This window comes from Mustela erminea, chromosome 1, assembly GCF_009829155.1.
Source record: "Mustela erminea isolate mMusErm1 chromosome 1, mMusErm1.Pri, whole genome shotgun sequence".
Lineage (NCBI taxonomy): Eukaryota > Metazoa > Chordata > Mammalia > Carnivora > Mustelidae > Mustela > Mustela erminea.
The window spans coordinates 71074193-71097429 of NC_045614.1; the positions used below are offsets into that span (position 1 = coordinate 71074193).

At 37.8% G+C, this 23237-nt stretch overlaps 1 protein-coding gene across 2 annotated transcripts in view; it reads right to left on the bottom strand.

Annotated features, from left to right (window-relative positions):
- Nucleotides 1-23237, bottom strand: part of ULK4 (unc-51 like kinase 4) — a 628848-nt gene that overhangs the window by 448280 nt on the left and 157331 nt on the right. For both annotated transcript variants that reach the window (XM_032312841.1, XM_032312747.1), the window contains exon 22: nt 12142-12269. In XM_032312841.1, coding sequence (XP_032168732.1) covers nt 12142-12269 — 128 coding nt within the window. The remainder of the gene's footprint in view (nt 1-12141; nt 12270-23237) is intronic.

Consider the following 23237-nt stretch of genomic DNA (forward strand, 5'->3'; position numbering starts at 1 on the left):
TATATTTGAGTTGCTGCAAACTCATGATAAAACTTTAATACATGAGGACTTGCTTCTCATGGATGAGCAAACAAAGCAATTTCTTGAGAGGGAATCTACTTTTGGTAAAAATGCTGTGAAGATTGTTGAAATGACAACAAAACATTTAGAATATTACACAAACTTAGTTGATAAAGTAACAGCAGGGTTTGAGAAAACTGACTCCAATTTTGAAAGAAGTTCTACTTGGGTAAAATGCAATCAAACAAAATCACATGCTACGGAGAAATCATTCATGAAAGGAAGAATCAATCAGTGAGGGAAACTTCACTGTTGGATTATTTTAGAAATTGCTACAGCCACCTCAACCTTCAGCAAGTACCACCCTGATCAGTCAGTTGCCATCAACATCAAGGTAAGACCCTCCGTGAGCAAAAATTTAAAAAAAAAAAAAAATTGTAGTTCACTGAAAGTTCAGATGATGGTTAACATTTTTTTTTGCAATAAGGTAATTTTTAATTAAGGTGTGTGTTTTTTTAGACATAATGCTACTTCACACTTAATAGACCACAATATAGTTTAAACATAACTTTTATATGCATTGGGAAATTTAAAAAATTCATTTGACTCACTTTATTATGATATTCACTTTACTGTGGTAGTCTGGAACTGAACCTGCAATATCTTTAAGGTATGCCTGTATTTTTATCCTCAGAGTCCCAAGAAGGAAAGGAAAGGAAGAATGTAATGGAACAAGTATTTGAAGAAATAATGGCTGGAAAATACCCAAATTTTCCAAAAGAAATAAATCTATGTATTTAAGGAGCTGAGCAAACTCAAAATAGAAGAAACTCAAAGAAATTCACACCACAGGAACGCCTGGGTGGCTCAGTTGGTTAAGTGGCTGCCTTCGGCTCGGGTCATGATCCCAGCGTCCTGGGATCGAGTCCCATATCCAGCTCCTTGCTCGGCAGGGAACCCACTTCTCCCTCTGTCTCTGCCTGCCTCTCTGCCTACTTGTGATCTCTCTCTCTCTCTGACAAATAAATAAATAAAATCTTTAAAAAAATAAAAGAAAGAAAGAAAAGAAATTCACACCACAGATAAATTACAATTAAGCTTCTAAATCCTAAAAGACAAAGAAAATATCTTTAAAACAACCCAAGAGGAATAGCCCATCACTTATAAAGAACATCAACTGTAATAACAGATTTTTTCATATAAAACTATGAGGACCAGAAGAAAGTCCTATTCTGGAAGACTTACAAAAAAAAAAATTGTCAACCAAAGTTTTAACTGCAGAGAAATACGCATTGGGAATGTAAGAGAAATAAAGATTTCTCAGGAAAAGGAAACGCAATAGTTCCTTTATAACAAACCTTTCTTTAAAGAAAGGCTTGAGAAAGTTCTCTAAACATAAAGGAAACTATAACATCAGATTAAGAATACCAAAAAAAGTAAAGAAGAACATCAGAATGGGCAAAACTAGGGGAATATATAGTAGTCTAACTAAATAAAGGCAGAAGTGGCTATATTGACACTAAATGAAGTAGATATCACAGAAAAGAAAACTATCAAAGAGGAATTTAAATAATGATAAAAGCATCCATTTGCCAGGAAGACATAACAGCCCTAAATATGTACATGCTAAACAATGGAGCCTCCAAATACATGAGGTAAAAACTATTAGAGATGTAGTGAAAAGAAAGGGGACCTGCACCTCAGTGTTCAGGGCAGCAATGTCCACAATAGCCAAACTGTGGAAGGACCTGATATGTCCTTCAACAAATGAATGGAGGATGTAGTTCATATATACAATGGAATAATATTCAGCCATCAGAAAGGATGAATGCCTACCATTTACACCTACACGAATGAAACCAAAGGATATTATGCTAAGTAAAATAAGCCAAACAGAGAAACACAATTACCATGTAGTTTCACTCTTATGTGCAACATAGGGAATAGTGCAGAGGACAATAGGGGAAGTCAGGGAAAACTGGGAAGAAAACAGAAACTATATGAGACTCTTGACTCTGGGAAACAAATGGAGGGCTGCAGAAAGGAAGATGCGTGAAGGGATGGGGAAGCTGGGTGATGGGAATTAAAGAGGGCTGATGATGAGCAGTGGGTGTTATATAAAGAATTAATGATCTACTATACCTTGGCTAATTTAATTTAAATTTAAAAATCAAAATTAAAAATATAAATAAAAATTGTTAGAGCTAAAAAGAGAAATAGACAAATCCACAAGTATAATTGCAGACTTCATTATCCTATATCCAGTAATTGCCAAAAATCTAGAAATAAAAACTCTAAGAGTACAAATTATCTCAACAATACAATGAAACAAGAGAATCTGACGCAGAAAGAACACTCCACCCAACAATTAGCAGAATTCACATCCTTTCCAAGCATCCGTCCAAAATTCACTAAGATAAACTGTTTACTAAAGCATAAATCTCAACAACTTTTTTAAGAACTGGAATCATACAATGATTCCATAACAAAATCCAACTTGAAATCCAACTAGAAATCAATAACAAAATCCAACTAGAAATCAATAACAAAATGACAACAGAAAATCTCCAGCATATGAACATTAACACATTTCTAAATAATCCATAGATCAAAGAGGAAGTTTTAAAGGAAATAAAGATGCATATAACTGAATGAAAGAAATTTCTAAGAACATAAAATATGTACGAAAGCAGGAAAAGTGTTGCTATAAAGTGGACTTAAAACATTCAACCTACATGAGAACTTTTACAGAGAAAGGACTCAAATCAATAATCTCAGTTTCTACTTCATGAAATAAAAAAAGAGCAAAACAAGCCCAAACAATAAGGAAAAAAATGATAAAAATCAGAGAAGAAATTGACACTGAAAACAGAAAAACAATAAAAGATAAATGAAACAAAAAGGTAGTTATTTCTTTCAATTGTTAAATTTCTAACAGAACTGGGCAAAAAAAAAGGTACACATTACCAATATCAGGAATGAAAATGGATATTACTACAGATCCTTCACCAGTTAAAAAATAGTAACACCAGGAAAAAAAACTTTATTCTCATAAACTCAACAACACAGAAGAAATGGGCCAATTCTTCAAAAACCATGTAACCAAAACTTGACAAAGACAAAATTAATAATCTGAATGGCCCTGCAATGAATTAAAAAATTGGATTTGGGTAAAATACTCCAAAAAAATAAATAAATAAATCTCCAGGACCAGATGAAGCCATTGGAGCAATCTACCAAACATTTAAAGAAAACTAAACACCAATTTTTATTCAATCTCTTCCAGAAAGCAGAGAAGGAAGGAACATATGCCCACTTATTTTATGAGGCCAGTTTTATACTCAAACCAGAGAAAGAAAGGGAAAAAGGGACAAGAGGGAGGAAAGGATGTCCCCCCACACTCCTACCCCCAGAAAGACGGTAGATTTATTTTCAAATCAGGATAATGAAGATAATGTCTCCTTCTATGGGTAAAAGTTGGGCAGGCTTGCCAGCACCCCTCTTAAAATGGGGGTTTCCTAATCACAGCCCTCCTTAGCAATGACACAAACCCCCTCACCGTCGATATCTTCCACCTGGGCCGGCTTGCACATCGTGTCCCCGATCATGGGACCTGAGAGTCGAGGAGAACCAATTCAAACATAACCTTCATGCTGTCCACTGTGCCCTGGGTAATAAAGTCCTGTCCCTGACCCAGGAGTCTGAGTCTTCTGCCTGCATCTATTAAAACCAGCAGGTTCGCTCATTAGCTTATAAGCAGGATGAAACTTTTCAGTTCTAAAAACTATTTATTGCTAAGTAGTTATTGCAAAGTAATATAAAGAGGCCACAGTTTACCCATAATTATTAGGTTTATCTTCCCATACATATATGTATATACAATAGTTTCAAGCCAGAAGTACAATTATTAACACCAACAACAAGAACAAAATATACCTGTAAATTTCTTAACATGGTTTTCTGGTCCCTAAAATATATCCCAATAGAAATATACTGCCAAGTACTGTGATTTTAAAAACATGTTTATATCTCTTCTCTGGGGAGTTATACCACAAAGTTGATACCAGGTTACTTTTTCCATTTTTACACACTACTTTCTTTTTACTGTTTTTATTTCTTTTTATTTTTAATCATGCACCATAGCCATCATAAACCATTTACATTCAGAGAAGTAGAGCTTTCTTCCCTGCCCCTACTCCCTATTTTCTTCCTTTCCTTATAAATTATTTTTTGTTAACTTTTCATTCATCCTTCCATTCTCTTTTTGAAAATATTAGTAAATGCATGTATCTTTCCTGTTTTCACCCCCTTTCTTATACAAAAGTTAGTATACCATAAATACTATTCTGCACCTTGATTGTTTTCAGGATAACAACATACCTTGGAGACCACTCATGGTTGTGTATCAAGATCCTCCTGGTCTCTTTCCACAGCTGCCTAGTCCTCCATTATGGGGAATGTGGTTTAGCAGAATTCTAAAGATGTGTCTCTCCCAAGATTCCCACCCCTCTGACATCAAACACTAATCTAGGCACTGCAGGGAAGAATTTGAAGAAGCCATTAAAGTCTCAGTTCAGGGGCACCTGGGTGGCTCAGTGGGTTAAAGCCTCTGCCTTTGGCTCAGGTCACGATCCCAGGGTCCTGGGATCCAGCCCCACATCCGGCTCTCTACTCAGCAGGGAGCCTGCTCCCCCCACCCCGCCTGCTTCTCTGCCTACTGGTGATCTGTCTGTTAAATAAATAAATAAAATCTTTTTTAAAAATTAATTAATTTTAAAAAATCAAGTCCCAGTTCAATTAAGCTAAAAATATGTAGATTATCTGCAGGACCCTAACCCAATCAGGTGAAACCTGTAAAAGGCAGTCTTCTGTGGCTGGAAGCAGAAGAGGGAGGTCAAGGACATTTGAGGAGGGTGGAGGGGATTTAAGGACTAAGTAGCCCCCTGCTGGCCACCAGGAAGAAAGCAAAGGGCTCCACTGTACACTGAGGATGTAGAAGGTCAGTCTCTAGAAGCTTGAGAGCTATCCCCAGCCAAAGGCCAGCAAGGAAACGGGGACTTCAGTCCTACAGCTGCAGGAAATAAATTCCACCAACAATTACTCAGCTTAGAAGAAGACCTAACAATTAGTGAAGCCTCAGATGAAGACTGCAGTACAAGCCAACACCTTCCCTTCAAGTCTATGAGACGTGAGCAGAGGGTCCCACTACACAGCACCCAGACTCGCAACCCAGGGTGCATTGATAATAATGTGCATTGTCTGAAACCATGGAGTTTGTGGTAATTTGTTACAGTGGGAATACAAAACTCATACAAGGTTGCCTACAGTTCTAGAGCCAGTCTCCTGCTGATGCGTCTTTTGCCATAACAAGCAATGCCTAGTGGATGTGTCATTCTCTTCTTTGCTAATAATAGATCTTCGGATGCTATCACCTAGAAGTTAAATGACTGGGAGAAAAGGATAAAAATATGTGATTTTTCTAGATATTGTCAAATTCCTCTTCATGGTAACTATATTTTACATCCCCACCAGCAAAGTATGAGAAGGCTGGTTTCAAAGAAGGCATACAAATAGCCAACAGACACATGAAAAAGTGCTCCACATCACTTGTCATCAGGGAAATACAAATCAAAACCACAATGAGATACCACCTTGTTTCAGTTAGAATGGATCAAATTAACAAGACAGGGAACAATGAATATTGGTGAGGATGTGGAGAAATTGGAGCCCTCTTAGAGTTGGTGGGAATGCAAGCTGGTGCAGCCACTCTGGAAAACAGCAGGGAGGTTCTCCAAGAAGTTAAAAATAGAGCCACCTACCGCCCAGCAACTGCACTACTGGGTATTTACCCCAAAGATACAAATGTAATGAAAAGAAGGGGCACTTGCACCCCAATGTTCACAACAGCAATGTCCACCATAGCCAACCTGTGGAAGGAGCCGAGATGCCCTTCAACAGATGAATGAATAAAGAAGATGTGGTTCATATATACAATGGAGTATTACTCAGCCATCGGAAAGGGTAAATACCCATCATTTACATTGACATGGATGGAACTGGAGGGGATTATGCTAAGTGAAATAAATCAATCAGAGAAAGACAATTATCATGTGGTTCCACTCATATGTGGAACATAAGGAATAGTGCAGAGGACCACAGGGGAAGTGAGGGAAAACAGAGTAAGAAGAAATTAGAGAGGGAGACACACCATTACAAACTCTTGACTCTGTGAAACAAACTGAGGGTTATAGAAGAGAGGGGGGTGGGAGGGTTGGGTTAACTGGGTGATGGATATTAAGGAGGGCTTGTGATCTGATGAACACTGGATATTATATACAACTAATAAATCTGTGAACACTACATCAAAAACTAATGATATACTATGTATTGGCTAACTGAATTTAAATTTTAAAAAAAGAAACCTAAGCTTACATCGAAAACAAAGGAGAAAGCTGGTTTCCCCATAGCCTCACAAAGAGAATACATTTTCGGACCCTGCCAGTGTACTGAGTGAGAACCGTCTGCTGATTTCCCTTAGAATGAGGAAGAGCAAAGTGCATTCCTCTTATGAGGAAGCTTTCACATTGACTTGGTAGGCTTAAAGGCTCTCCTCATTCATTTCTCCAAGAGATGTCTGTTTATAAGTTTCGTCTCTGTTTCTGCTGTGTCCCTTTTATCTGTTGGCGAGTTTTGGCTTCTGTAACCCACGTTAGAGGCTTCCCTTAAATACCTGGTAATTCTTGAGGTCCATTTATATTTTTAAATGATGCACTGGAGTGTTGTTGGGAGGTGTCTGTGCAAGAGCAGGGTCTAGGGCTGATGGACTCCACTCCAAGAATATTCAGCAAGGTGTCACTAGCTGCAGAAGGGCACATCCAAATGGCAGCCCCTATAGGACTTTTATCAGAATTTAGTCAGCTTCCCAGAGATGAATCTCCAGATTCTGGCCAATAGTACATTAGCCAGGCTGCCAACAGCCTGCAAGTGCAGTAGAAAAGGGGGTGGAAGGCCTCACCATTCAGAGTAAGTAGACTTGCGGACCATCCTCAGATTTCTCAGAAGGCAACTCCCTCATCTCCCTCATATCTATGGGTGAGAACACCTGAACTGGCAATATTTCCAGTTCACACTATCCAGAATGCATTTCAAGTCCCCTGCTGCACCAGAAGAGGCAGAGTCTCCTGGAGGTTTCCGCTGGAGGAAGAGGGGTGGGGATCAACCCTCCATGCAGATTCCCCAACAATGTTGCCTTGAGTCTCCCCTACCCCTCACCACCACCATCAAACATAGCACCCCTAATTCCCAACCTCTCCAGAGTTCTGTCACGCAATCATCAGGTCTCCTCATGGCTTTCCCCACACAGACCAAAAGGGATCTCGCCAATCCCCATTCTGCTAAACAAGCAAGAATTCATCTGTCAGCTTTCCAGCTTCCAGAATCCAAAGATGAGGTGACAGTGCTCATCGGCTTTAGCCATCCTTCCTTTTACCTTTGTAGTTTTGTGACTTTCTCATTCCTTTACTTGCAGCTCTGGACAGTATCAGAAGAAAATATATTTGAGCAGAAGATGACTGACTGCCAACATTTCTTCAGTTAGAAATCCTCCATCGGTTCCTTTCTTCCCACTGGCATTCAGGGTGTGTGAGGTCTCCTGGAACTTCACTCCATCTTTCCTATTGTTTTCACATGAAATGCCCAGGTCTCTGTCATCCACTTGGTGTGGTTCAGTGAGTTCTATCATGGGGCCTTTCAAAGCCCTAACACCATCCCCAGCAGAGGCCATGCTCTTTTAGTTCCTCTGCTGGATTTCAAAAAACAGCCAGTCCACAGAGTTTTAATTACTTGTTTGTTAAAATTCTGTCGAGTCCATTCGTTCTGCCCTGGTGAGAGCTGCCTGTCCTTCATTTTCCTCCTCCTTCAAGTACCATGTCTCTGTCAATGGACTATGACACATTAACAAATGTGCTTACTCACGACTTCATCTACTCAGCACCTGACCAGGACAGGTTGTGGCAAAGCAGCAGGTGGTGAGAGGGAGCTGTTTTCTTCAAGTATAAGGAAATGAGGTTGTCTGCCTGCAGCCTCACCAACTGGGGCAGACTGGCCTCCACTGAGTCTTGCTCCTGATCTCCTGGGCACAGGCATGCTAGTCCCAACAACCACACATAGAAAGTATCTGCATTTTGGACCCTCCCAAAGCCCAAGAATTGCTATTCGCCAAGGTGTAGAGGATAGTGAGTCAACTCTGCCACCAGCACAGGAAGAACGGAACCTGTCCTCACCTCTCCAGCAAGGCTAAGCCTCACCTTCCAAGCTCCTCTACACACACCTGGCTCACAGTGGTGCTCCAGAGAGTCGGCAGGGTGGAAGTCGGGGCCGGGGTATGCACAGACCACCATCTTCCCACCACTGCTAAAGTCTCTAATATTCATTCAGACACACAGAAATCATAGCAATTTCCTGAGGATACCAAAGAGATCATGCCCAGGCTCTGATGGTCTGAATGCTTTAGGTCTTTCCAGTTAAAGGGTTTTTGTGGTTGGGGTTGGGAGGGGGGTCTGAGACAGAATGATAAGAGTGGCTCTCAGAAGAAGAGACCCCTACACTGACCAGAAGCCTGAATGACCTGAGGAATCCAGCCATGAAGACATCTGGGGGAAGAGCATAATGGGCATAAGGAACAGAACCTGGGAAAGGTCCTGAGGTGAGTCTGGTAGGCTTACTATGTTTGAAAAGCAGTAAGAAAAACTATATGGCTGGAATGGAGCAAAAGCCAAGAAGAGTCATAGGAGACACGGGCTGAGAGGTGGGCAGGGACTAGGTGAAGCAGGGAAGAAGAGACCAAGGCTATCTTTTCAGCATGATAGGATGTTGTTAGAAGAGTCTGAGCAGGGAAGAAACAAAAGCCAATTCACACTGTGTAAGAGATTCTCTATTTGCTACATGGAGACCAGACTATGAGTCTAAGAAATGATGTAAGAACATCTGTTAAGAAACTATACTATTTTTCCTGGTGAAAATGATGGTAGACACAGAGTAGAGTGGTGAGGGGCCTTTACAAATAGATAATAACTTCTGCTTCTGGCTCTAATGGACAAAGGACGGGATGCATGCTTCCATTTGAAACAATTATAAAACATGCAGTCACCAGGACAGTATGGTACTGGCATAAAAACAGACACATAGATCAATGGAATAGAATAGAGAGCCCAGAAATAGACCCTCAACTCTATGGTCAACTAATCTTCGAAAAAGCAGGAAAGAATATCCAATGGAAAAAAGACAGTGTCTTCAATAAATGGAATTGGGAAAATTGGACAACCACATGCAGAAGAATGAAACTGGACCATTTCCTTACACAACACACAAAAATAAATTCAGAATGGAGTAACGACCTAAATATGACACAGATATCCATCAAAATCCTAGAGAACACAAGCAGTAACCGCTCTGACCTCGCCCACAGCAACTTCTTGCTAGATGTGTCTCGAAAGGCAAGAGAAACAAAAGTAAAAATGAACTATTGGAACTTAATCAGGATAAAAAGCTTTTGCACAGCAAATGAAACAGTCAACAAAACCAAAAGACAACTGACAGAATGGGAGAAGATTATTTGCAAATGACATATCAGATAAAGGGCTAGTATCCAGAATCTATAAAGAACTGACCAAACTCAACACCCAAAGAACAAATAATCCAATCCAGAAATGGGCAGAAGACATGAACATTTCTCCAAAGAAAACATACAAATGTCTAATAGACACATGAAAAAATGTTCCATATCAGTCAGCATCGGGGAAATACAAATAAAACCACATTGAGATACCACCTCACACCAGTCAGAATGACTAAAATTAACAAACCAGGAAACAACAGGTGTAGATAAGGATGCGGAGAGAGGGGAACTCTCCTACAGTGTTGGTGGGAATGCAAGCTGGTGCAGCCACTCTGGAAAACAGTATGGAGGTTCCTCACAAAGTTAAAAGTAGAGCTAGCCTATGACCCAGAAACTGTACTAATAGGTATTTATCCAAAGAATAAAAACATAGTGATTTGAAGGGGCACCTGCACCCCAATGTTTATAGCAGCAATGTCCACAATAGTGAAAATATGGAAAGAACACAGAGGTCCACTGACACATGAATGGACAAAGAAGATGTAGTAAATATATACAATGGAATATTACTCAGTCATCAAAAAAGAATGAAATCTTGCCATTTGCAACAACGTGGATGGAGCCAGAGGGTATTATGCCAAGAGAAATCAGAGAAAGACAAATACCATATTATCTCACTCATACATGGAATTTAAGAAACAAAACAGATGAACATAGGAAAAGGGAAGGGAAAAATAAGATTAAAACAGACAGGGAGGCAAAACATGAGACTCTTAACTAGGAAATAAACTGAGGGTTGCTATAGGGGAGGCGGGTGAGGGCATGGGGTAACTGGGTGATGGGCATTAAGGAGAGCATGTGATGGAATGAACACTGGGTGTTACATGCAACTGATGAATCACTGAATTCTACCCCTGAAACTAATAATAAAGTCTATATTCACTAAATTGAATTTAAATGAGAAGTTTTTAAAAACACAAGTACAAGTTAGACAAAATATGTGAAACATCAGTTTTTAAGACACGGGTTGTAAAACAAAGCTGGATGATGATCTCTGAGACATGGAAAGAAAGGAGGCTCTGTAGGAGCTTCAATATACCCTGCACTTAGTTCTGATTAACCTGCAACATAAGGGCATGCTAAAAGGCAAATATCAAGGAAAAATCTAATAGAATCCTATACATGCCTTCCAACCAATGAATATGCTCAATTAAAATCACATACTAATGAACTAATATTGGCATGTGACACTATTTATCTGTAAGAAAAGACATTTTCAGGGCGCCTGGGTGGCTCAGCGGGTTAAGCCACTGCCTTCAGTTCAGGTCATGATCTCAGGGTCCTGGGATCGAGTCCCGCATGGGGCTCTCTGCTCAGCAGGGAGCCTGCTTCCTTCTCTCTCTCTCTGCCTGCCTCTCCAACTACTTGTGATTTCTCTCTGTCAAATAAATAAATAAAATCTTAAAAAAAAAAAAGAAAAGACATTTTCAAAGACAAGATGCACAAAATTAAGCTAGCAATCAGCACTTACACATTTACAACTGATTTGATGAGGAAGACACTAATTTTGATCCCTAATTACGCAAAATGTTCTCTCTCCCTCAGAAAAAGAATTCTGTTCTTCTCATTTCTAAACCTGCATTATAAAAAAAAATGTACTCATTTATTAGTATATTTTTACTATGTCAACTCAAAAATCTGTAGATATTTGTTTTCTCTCTTGTTACAGAAGTACATTCATCAATAAAAAAACTTGTGGAAATTTGTTTTTTCTCATTACATAAATATAAATAGCCACGATTTTGCCTCTTAACCCATAAATCCTAAAATATTTACTCTCTATTTACAGGAAAAAAGCTTTTCAACCTCTAATGTAGATCAATCTAGCAATTCTAGGGTCTCCTCAGTGTTCTACAATGAGTAACAAGCTAGATCAAGAAATAGATATTCAACCATATATTTAAGGTTCCTCTGGGTTGTAATTTCACATGCATCAGACAGTCTAGATGCTAATCAGGAAGCATCACAACACAAAGGGAATCTGGGGTGTGTCAGAACAGCTTCTCCTTTCAGAGGAAGAGGGTGGAACCCAGGGAGAGTGAGATCTGCCCAGCCCAGGTCCAGTCCAGAAACTTCTCCCTGCTCTGCCTCTTCCTCTATTCTTGAGTAGACTGTTCCACTGGGCTTCCAGCTGCTCATTCCAGAATCTTACAAAGGTGAATGACCAAACCACCAGTCAAAAATGCCTCCCAAAGATGCAAACCAGAACCAACTTTAACACCCTGCCGTGAACTGTCCTCACATCTAGGAACTGTGGCTCTTTCCCACCACCCTGCTTCAGCTCTAGAAGACTTCTCTCGGTCATCTATATTTCCTAGACGAGGCTGTTATGTGAAAAATTAAACCCTTGGAAAAGTCTAGGGGGAAAACATTTCAATATTAAGTACACAGAGGCCACGAAATACTATAATAAAACAGGTTCCATATTGATGTTATTGATGAAACCTTATCAGAGAAAATCATACCTTGCTTGGCAGCCGAGCAGCAGCATCTCGCGGTTATGAATCAAAATATATAAAAGAATGAGGAAGGCTTTTGCCCTAATGGAAGTTGAGGGGCTGTCGAGTAAACGAATAATTGTAGAGACAAAATCCTGTGGAAGACATTAAAACATTTTTTGAGAAAACATAAAATGAACAGAGCAGTCAACTATCAGGGTCGGTAGTGTACAATAACTAAACATACAGCAAAAAAAAAAAAAAAAAAATCAGCTACTATTTTTGCATTCTTAATTTGTCCTGGACTCTATACTAAAATTTTAGTATGTAGTATCTTGTTCAAACCTGAAAACTAGACATAACAAGTTGATGCTATTATCCCTACTTTTTTGAAAAATTTATTCATCAATTTGAGCGATAGGGCACACATGATTGTGGGGGAGGGGGAGTGGTAGAGGGAGAGAGAGAAGCAGACTCCCTGCTGAGCAGGGTGTCTGATATGGGGCTCATTGCGGGCTCCATCCCAGGACCACAGGGTGATGACCTTAGCTGAAGGCAGACTCTTAACCTTCTGAGCCACCCAGTAGTCTCAGTGTTATCCCTATTTTATAGAGGAAAATGAATCTTGAAAAGTTAAGCAATCCAAAAAGTTGAACTGAAATCAAGGCCAGTGGGACAACAAAACCTGCCTCTTAACCACTCAACCACCCAAGAGAAGTGTGGCAATAAACAACCTGAAAAACTGGAAGTCACGACTGTATGTACATGTGAACATCTGCACAAACTTGCATCTACAGAAAACGTATCTCTAGTCTACACATTTAAGGTCCTACAGATATACAAATACCCAAAAGAAAAACCTATATTCCTATAACAGAGAGGAATGAGTACTCACTAATATTAACATTATTTTCCCTTCTAACAGATAGTCCATCGTTTCAGGTGTCTATTGATATGAAAAAGGAAATGCAGACACATACACATATGCACACAGAGTTAACGAATATAAGCAGGGAGGAAGATAGAACTTTATTGTTAGCAAGATGGCTACACAGAGAACGAGGGGAAGTTCCCAACAGTCCTGAAGAGAAGCAAACACTGAACAGTGACACTGTTATATCCAAGGCAAATGGAAGCAGTTCAATATTTTGGCCATGCCATGGTCCTTTTACACTGGGTGATATGTTTCCAAGCAGGAAGAATTTACATAGACAGGCATATGCTTTTATTTAAGGATATACTTATGTATCTATACCTATGCATGAGTCTCACCTAGGTCCTAAATGAAATAATCAAGCTAATTCATCTCGTAGGGTCAAAAAATGAATCAACACTAAAAATCTTTGAGTAATAAATGTTTCTACCTTTCCAGCATGTAGACGGTAGAAAGCTCATTTCTCTACAGTAAATTTCAGTTCTAATTTAAACCCTGGGCCCAAGGACTACAATTACAAATATGTTTTCCACACTACCACCACCTGCCACACATACAAACACATACCCAAAACCACTCAAAGCTCTACTGGCCTTAGACTGAAAAACTGTTCTGATTATAGGAGACTAAAAAGTCATGATAACTGACAGCAATTCAAGATCTGGCAACTTTGTTTCACATAATAGAATGTTACTGGGACAATTACAAAATCTGAATAAGGCCTGTAGATGAGGTAATAATGTTAAATAAATGTTAACTTCTTTTTAAATCCATGGTTTGTTTTTAGGGAATATTCAGTGAACTAATTACAAGTAAAGGAAAGTCAAAAACAAAACAAAACAAAAAATAAAAAACAAAGGAGCATAAAGAAACAAAACAAAAACAAGTAAAGGAGCATCAGGTCTGCAACCTCTTCTCATATTGGCCACACACATGCATACATATACAGTAAAAGAAAAATTATAAATCAAACATGGTAAAATGCTAGCATTTGCTAAATGTGGGTAAAGGGTATATTGCAAAACTCTAACCTGTACATCCAACACTAAACTCAGAATCTACCCTAAACATGACACTCGCCCTCTGAGGATAATTTATGACCAAACTTAAACACCTGAGCATCTTCCTTTCTCCTCCTTTCTCTCATGTCCAATTGATCCGCAGTTACTGTGAGAGTGATACCCCCACTAACACTGCCTTATACTTCAATGCACCATTATATTTTTCCTGATTACTGTAACTTCACTTTCTTCCAACTATTTTACAAGTCATAACCACAGTGATCTTCTCCAACAGCAAGTATGATTATGTTATTCACCTATAAAATATTCTCCATAGTTGCTGCAACCCTTGAGATGAACCCTTATCACAGCATACAATGATCTGGCATTTTATTACCTTTCCAAAATCACTTACCATACCACCACTCTTCTATATAACCCTCAACACTCACCCTGGGGAAATTAACCAAGAAAACAGAGAATAGTGAAAGAGATAAAGGGAATCCCAAGATGATTGCAGGTGATAGCTATAACCAGGCACAAAGGGCAGCCTAACCATATTGGAGTTGGTCAGAAGACTCCAGGAAAGATCTCTTTAAGGAGAAAAAAATTGGACAGAATACCGGATGCATTGAAATGCAATCTAAAAGCAGAAAGTAATGTAATAGAAGCCTGTTGAATGTTGAACTAACCAAAATTTATAGACTGAGTGCATATTTGTGATAGTGTCATACCTGAAAGTGCATTCCAAACAAATCTAAGATTTAAAATATAAACAAAAGAGAATGAAAATATCTAAAAGAGGCCATAAGAGATAAATATATCAGATATATATATATGTATTTATGCACACACATACTTACACAAGCATTTATTGGCAGGAGAAAGATCCAAGATAGTTAATGGTACAAGAAAAAAAAAAAAAATAGAGACAACATACCTTAGGAATAGAAATGCAAAAATCCTCAACAAATATATGCAGGTTGAATGCAACAATACATAAAATGTATAAATAAAAAGATTACAATCAAGTAGAGTTTATCTCAGAAATCCAAGACTGATTCAATATTTGAGTATCAATCAGTGTAATTCAGCAGATTAAATAAGAACCACATGATCACTATGGTGAGTGTTATGAAGTGTATAAACCTGGTGATTCACAGACCTGTACTCCTGGGGATAATAATACATTATATGCTAATTTTTTTAAAAAGAGCCACATGGTCAAATCAATAGATAATGAAAAAGCATTTGACAAAATTCAACATCCATTCATAAAAACCCACCAAACAAGGAATAGAAGGGAACTTCCTCAATCTGTGAAAGAGTATTAGAGAAAAATTATAGCTAACATCATAGTTAGAGGGTTAACACTTGATGCTTCCCCACTGAAACTGGGAATTAAACAAGTATGTCCATGCCCATCACTCATAATTCCATATTTTACTTAAAGTCATTGCCAGGGTGATAAGGAAAGAAAAATAAATAAAAGTCATTCACACTATAATGGAAGCAATATTCTCAGAGGTTACGATAATCTATTTAGAAAATCCCAAGGAATCTACAAAAAGTTTCTACACCCTATAAATGAGTTTAGCAAGATCTGGTGCATTTCTATACACCAGTAATTAACGATTAGAAAGCAAATTTTTTAAAGTATCATTTTTTTAATAACTCTAACAATAACAACAACAGAAATACGGGCATAAACATACAAAATTTGTGCAGAATTGGTAAGCTGAAAATTATACAACAATTATGAAAGAGAAAATTTTATAGACATAAATAAAGAAACATTTCATGTTCATCTATTAAAAAACTCAAGATAGGGGTGCCTGGGTGGCTCGGTGGATTAAAGTCTCTGCCTTCGGCTCAGGTCGTGATTCCAGGGTCCTGGGATCCAGCCCTGCATCAGGCTCTCTGCTCAGCAGGGAGCCTTCCTCTCTCTCTGCCTGCCTCTCTGCCTACCTGTGATCTCTGTGTGTCAAATAAATAAATAAATTTTTTTAAAAAACTTAGTTAATATGCCAATTTTCCCCCAAACTAACTTACAGATTTAATGCAATTCTAATAAAAATAAAAATCCCAACAGGACTTTTTGTAGATATAAACAAGCTAATCATAAACTTTATATAGAAATGCAAAGGAACCCATAAGCAAAACAATTTGGGGAGAAAAGACAATAGAATCACACAATTATTTTTTTTTTTAAGATTTTATTTATTTGACAGAGATCACAAGTAGGCAGAGAGGCGGCGGGGGGGGGGGGGGGGGGCGGGGGTGGAGGCGGGAAGCAGACTCCCCACAGAGCACAGAGCTAGATGCAGAGCTTGATCCGAGACTCTGAGATCATTACCTAAGCGGAAGGCAGAGGCTTAACCCACTGCGCCACCCAGGCATCCGAATCACACAATTATTTTAAAACACAAGAAAAACCCCAATGTGGTATTGATAAAATGACAGATACAAAGCCCAAGGAAACAGAGTTCAGAAATGGAGTCAATTAGTTTAGGACAAAGTTGCAAGGGGAACTTAGGATAAAGGACAGTCTTTTCAATAAGTAGTGCTTATTATGGATATCCACATGCAAAACAAAACAAAAAGATATATTTCATTCCATACTGTGTACCATATGCAAAAATTGTAATAATACAAAATGAATCATATAACTGAATAAAAAATGTAAAAACTATAAAGTCCTTACAAGAAAACAAAACAGAAAATCTTCATGACCTTAGGTCAGAAAGTTTTTAGATAGAACACCAAAAGCACAATTCATAAAAGAAATAACTGATGAACTGAACCTCATGAATATTAAAATTATCCTCTGTGGAAGACAAATAAGACAAGACAAGCCAGATCCTAGCATAAAATATTTGTTTCCAAAATATACAAAGAACTCTCAAAACTCAGTATTAAGAAAAAATATTTTTAATGAGCAAAATATTTAAACAGACATTTCACCAAAGAACATAGGCAAATATTCACATAAACATAAGAGGATGCCCAATATCACCACCATTAAAACAACATAAACTGAGATCATAATAAGACACTACGCAATTATTAGAATGGCCAACTGAAAAGTGACTAGTATATGGAACAACTAGAATTCTATGAATATTGCTGGTAGAACTGCAAAATGGCCTCATTAATCTCTAGAAAATAGGTTGGCAGTTTCATAAAAAAAAAATTATTAAACACATACCTACCATATATTAGATGCAGCCACTGCAACTTGTATTTAGTGAAATAAAAATATATGTCCACAGAAAAACCTACACAGAAAAGTTGACAGCAACATTTTTCGTAACAGTCAGAAAATGGAAACAACCCTTATGTCCTTGAATGGGTACATGGGTATATAAACTGTGGCATATCTACGTAATAAAACAGGACTTGGCAATAAAAGGAAATGAACTATTGATATTCGCAACAACATGGATGAATCTCAACTACATTAAGTTAAAAAAAAACTCTCAAAGATTACGTACAAATAGTTTCATTTAGGTAACATTTTAGAAAAGGTAAAACTTTGGGGCAGATAAGGCATCAGAAATTGCCAGGGAATGGGGTGGGAGGGAGGTGGTCTGCCTACAAAGGGAGCAGCACAATATTATTCTTTGGGATGTCACTACTGTTCTGTGTCTTTCTTGTGGGTCTATGCATGTGTTAATCCTCACAGAACTGTACTCTAAAAAGTAAATTGCACTGTATATATATGTTAGAAGTGATAAAAAGTGATAAGAGTGAGAGAGAGAGAGAGAGAGAGAGAGAAAGAGATCAGGAAAACAAGAAAAGAGAGCAGGAACTGTGTTTGTGTTCCTAATACACAAAGAGTTACATAATGACTCTTCCTCACACACAAGGCAGAACTGAAGCCAAAAAGAAGTAATTAAGACAAGGAACACTTTTCAATGCTAAAGCCCACCATTCAAAACAAACATCCACCAGTAATGAATACAGTAATGAATGCTAGGCCTTAAATAGTACAGTGACCACTTTTATAAAGTGGAAACTATAGAAGATGCAAGAAGCAACAGACCTTATCACACCACTCTCAACCCAAGACTGTCAAGAGAACAAAAATAAGTGAGAATATAAAATACTAAATGACATAAACAACAGATAAGATGTTATAGATATATACCCAACTTTACACTTAGATAACAGAAAATGTACCTTTTTTCTTCAATTTAAAATGTTCCTTTAAACTGACCATATAAAAGGTCACAAAGAAAACCTTAATGTAATCCATAACATAAAAAATACTTTTTTTAGATTTCATCTCTCTCTTCACCCACCTCCCCTCTGACAGCCACCATTTTGTTTTCTCTATTTAAGTCTTTTTTATCTTTTTTGTTGCTCCTTTGTTTTGTTTCTCAAATTCCACATATTAACAAAATCAGATATTAATCTTTCTCTGACTTACTTCACTTATCATTATACCCTCTGAAGTCCACCCATGTTGTTGCAGATGGAAAGATCTCATTCCTTTTTATGGCTGAGTAATATTTCTGTGAGTGTGTGGCATCATTTTTATCCATTCATCTATCAGTGGATGCTTGGGTTGCTTTCATATCTTGGCTGTAGTAAATAATGCTGCAATAAACAAAGATGCATTATCTTTCTGAATTAGTGTTTTCATTTCCTTTGGGTAAATATCCAGTTGTGAAATTATGAGGTCATATGGTAATTCTATTTTTAATTTTTTGAAGAATCTCTATACTGTGTTCCACGGTGGCTGCTCCAGTTTGCATTCCCACAAACAGTGCACAAGGATTCCTTTTTCTTCACATCCCCATCAACATTTGTTATCTCTTGTCTTTTGATTCTAGTCATTCTGGTAGAAGTATGGCAATATCTCACTGTGGTTTTGATTTGCATTTCCCTGATGGTTAGTGATGTTGCATCATCTTTTCATGGGTCTGTTAGCCATCTTTATGTCTTTTTTGAAAAAATGTGTTTTTAGGTCCTCTGCCCATTTTTAGTTAGATTTGGGTTTCTTGGGCATTGAGATACATAAGTTCTTTATGTATTTTAGGTATTAACCCCTTACTGACTATATCATTTGTAAATATCTTCTTTCAGTAGACTGCCTTTCTATTTTGGTGAAAGCTTTTTATTTTGATGTAGTCCCAGTAATTTATTTTTCCTTTGTTTCCCCTTCCTGAGGAGACATATCTTTAAAAAAAAAAAAAAAAGTTTCTACACCTGCTGTCACAGAAATTACCAAGTTTTCTTTTAGGAATCTTATGGTTTTAAAGTCTCACAGTTAGGTCCTTAATCCATTTTCAGTTTATTTTTGTGTATAATGTAAGAAAGTGCTCCAGTTTTCCCAGCACCATTTGTTGAAGAGACAGTCTTTTCCCCATTGTATGGTCTTGCCTCCATTGTCGTAGAATAATTGACCATGAAAGCACAGGTTTATTTCTGGACTCCCAATTCTGTCCCATTGATCTGTGTATCTATTTTTGTGTCAGAATAGCACTGTTTTGATTACTACAGCTTTGTAGTATATCTTGAAATCTGGTATTGTGATAACTCCTGCTTTGCTCTTCTTTTTCAAGGCTTTGGGCTTTTTTGGGGTCTCCTGTGATTCCATACAAATTTTAAGGTTATTTGTTCTAGTTCTGTGAAAAATGTTGGTATTTTGATAGCACTGCAATGAATCTGTGGATTGCTTTGGGTGTAGTATGGACATTTTTTTTTAAAGATTTTATTTATTTATTTGACAGAGATCACAAGTAGATAGAGAGAGAGAGAGAGGGAAGCAGGCTCCCCGCTGAGCAGAGAGCCCGATGCGGGACTAGATCCCAGGACCCTGAGATCATGACCCGAGCCGAAGGCAGAGGCTTAACCCACTGAGACACCCAGGCGCCCCAGTATGGGCATTTTTTTAAAAAATTCTTCTAATCCATGAGCATGGAATGTCTTTCCATTTCTCTGTGTTTTATAGTTTGGAATACTAGTATTTTACCTCCTTATTTTATTCCTAGGGATTTTATTATCTTAGGTACACCTGAAAATGGATTTTTCTTAGTTTCACTGCTACTTCATTATTAGTGCATAGGAATGCAATGGATTTCTGTGCATTGGTTTTGTAGCCACTGACCTTACCAAATCCATTTATCAGTTCTAGCAAAAGAATCTTTAGGGTTTTCTATATTCAGTATCATGCCATCTGCAAATAGTGAACGTTTTACTTCTTCCTTACCAATCTGGTTGCTTTTTATTTTTCTTGTCTGACTGCTGTGACTTAGATATTCAGTACTATGTTGAATGTAAGTGGCAAGAGTGATATCCCTCTCTTGTCCCTGAACTTATAGGAAAATCTCTTGGCTTCTCACCATTGAGTATGATGTTAGCTGTGGGTTTTTTATATATGATCTTCTTTTTGTATACATATATATATATGTATATGACCATATATATATATAGCTCATGCTATGTTCACTCTAAACCTACTTTATTGAGGGTATTTAATCATGAATGAATGTTGTACTCTGTCAAATGCTTTTTTGTGCCTATTGAGATTATCATATGGTTTTACCACTTCTCTTGTTGATGTGATGTATCGTATTGATTGATTTGTGAGTAATGAACCATCGTTGCATTCCAGGAATAAATCCCACTTGATTGTAGTGAATGATTTTTTTAATGTATTGCTAGACTCAGTTTGCTAGTATTTTGTTGAGATTTTTACATCTGTGTTCATCAGATACATCAGCCTCTAATTCTCTTTTTTTGTAATGTCTTTATCTGATTTTGTTATAAGGACAACATTGAAACTCATAGTGAATTTGAAAGTTTCCTTTCTCTTCCATTTTTTGAAATAGTTTGAGACAAAAGAATTTTTATTAGCTTGATGCAATAAGCACCAATAATCCAAAAGATCCTAATACCTGGAAATTTTTTAAATTTTTATTTATTTTCTTCCCAGTGTTCCAAAATTCATTGTTTATGCACCACACCCAGTGCTCCATGCAATAAGTGCCCTCCTTAATACCAACCATCAGGTTTATCCAACCCCCCACTCCCCTCCCCTCCAAAACCCTCAGTTTGTTTTTCAGAGTCCACAGTCTCTCCTGGTTTGTACCCCCTTCCGATATCCCCCAACTCACTTCTCCTCTCCATCTCCCCATGTCCTCCATGTTATTCTTAAAGTTCCATAAGTAAGTGAAACCATAGGATAACTGACTCTTTGCTTGACTTAATTCACTCAGCATAATCTCCTTCTGTCTCATCCACGTTGATAAAAAAAACTTGGGTATTCATCCTTTCTGATGGAGGCATAATACTCCATTGCATATATGGACCATATCTTCTTTATCCATTCTTCTGCTGAAGAACATCTTGGCTCTTTCCACAGTTTGGTGACTATGGCCATTGCTGCAATAAACATTGGGGTAGAGATGGCCCTTCTTTTCACTACATCTGTATCTTTGGGGTAAATACCCAGTAGTGCAATTGCAGGGTCATAGGGAAGCTCTATTTCTAATTTCATAAGGAATCTCCACACTGTTTTCCAAAGTGGCTGCACCAACTTGCATTTCCACCAACAGTAAGTAGGAGGGTTCCCCTTTCTCCACATCCTCTCGAACACTTGTTCTTTACTGTCTTGTTGATTTTGGCCATTCTGACACCTGGAAATTTTTTAAACACTATTTTTAAAAGCCCTAAACAAACAAGAATTGAAAAACTTAAAAACAGGAAGAACATTATGTATCAGAATCTATGCGATATTTTTAGAACAGCAGTCAGAAGAAAATACAACCTGTAAATACATTTGTAAATGAAAATGAAAGAACAAAAAATATGAGAACTAAATTCCCAACACAAAAAACTGAGGGGGGAAAAACATAAATATTAAGAAAATAAAGATGTAAGCAGAAGGTAAAATACAGAAAATGGGGGGGGGGGGGAAGGTAAATGATAAATAAGTCAAATGCTGGTTTTTTGAAAAATAACAAAGTAGATAAAGCACTAAATTAATCAGGATAAAAGTGAAACAGGAAAGATTTTTTTAAAAAAGAATAAGAAGAAGAAATTTAAAAATTTTCAATGTCTGGCTTCAGTATAATGGTGTGAAAGCTGTGTTCCATGCAGAAGCAGTCTATGTTTTACTGCTGAATAGTGTTCTACTATGCGAACACAGAAAAATATATGAATCCATTCTACTCCTGAACATTTGTGCTGTTTGGAGTTTGGGACTATTACAAGTAAAGCTTCTATGGACATTCTCATTTGTGTCTTTCTGTGAATAACACATGTATCCACTTCCCTTGGATATATGCTTTAGAGCAGAACCATTAAGTCAAGAAGTAAGTATCTCTTTAGCTTTAATCGAGGCTGTCAAATGATTTTCTGAAGTGGTTGTACTAATTTATTCTTCACTAATATATGAAAGTTGCATTTCCATATCCTTCCCAACACTTGTTATCCATCTTTTCATTTTATCTAAATTTCTAACTCTGAGTTTAGAGCAAATATAATTAACACCAATGACAGTCAATTTAGAAAGAGAAACTTTCTAAACAGTTTAGTATTACTTTAAAGCCATCCAAAGTTTTAAGAACACGATAACATATCCCTTATTCCAACTTAAAAGGAACTAAAAAGAATTCATAGCAATTAACAAAGGAAATCTGTATTTAAACAGATACAGCTCAGGGCGCCTGGATGGCTCAATGGGTTAAAGCCTCTGCCTTTGACTCAGGTCATGATCTCAGGGTCCTAATCAAGCTCCACATCGGGCTCTCTGCTCAGCAGGGAGCCTGCTTCCCCCTCTCTCTCTGCCTGCCTCTGCCTACTTGTGATCTCTGTCTGTCAAGTAAATAAATAAAATCTTTAAAAAAACAAATAAATAAATAAACAGATACAGCTCCCTGACAAAAAATACAGCTTAAGACTTTAGTATGAATAAGAAATCAAGAAAATGGGGGTGCCTGGGTGGCTCAGTGGGTTGGGCTGCTGCCTTGAGCTCAGGTCATCATCTCAGGGTCCTGGGATCAAGTCCCGCATCGGGCTCTGTGCTCAGCAGGGAGCCTGCTTCCTCCTCTCTCTCTCTCTCTGCCTGCCTCTCTGCCTACTTGTGGTCTCTCTCTGTCGATAAATAAAATCTTTTAAAAAAAAAAGAGGAGGAGTCAAGATGGCGGAGAAGTAGCAGGCTGAGACTACTTCAGCTA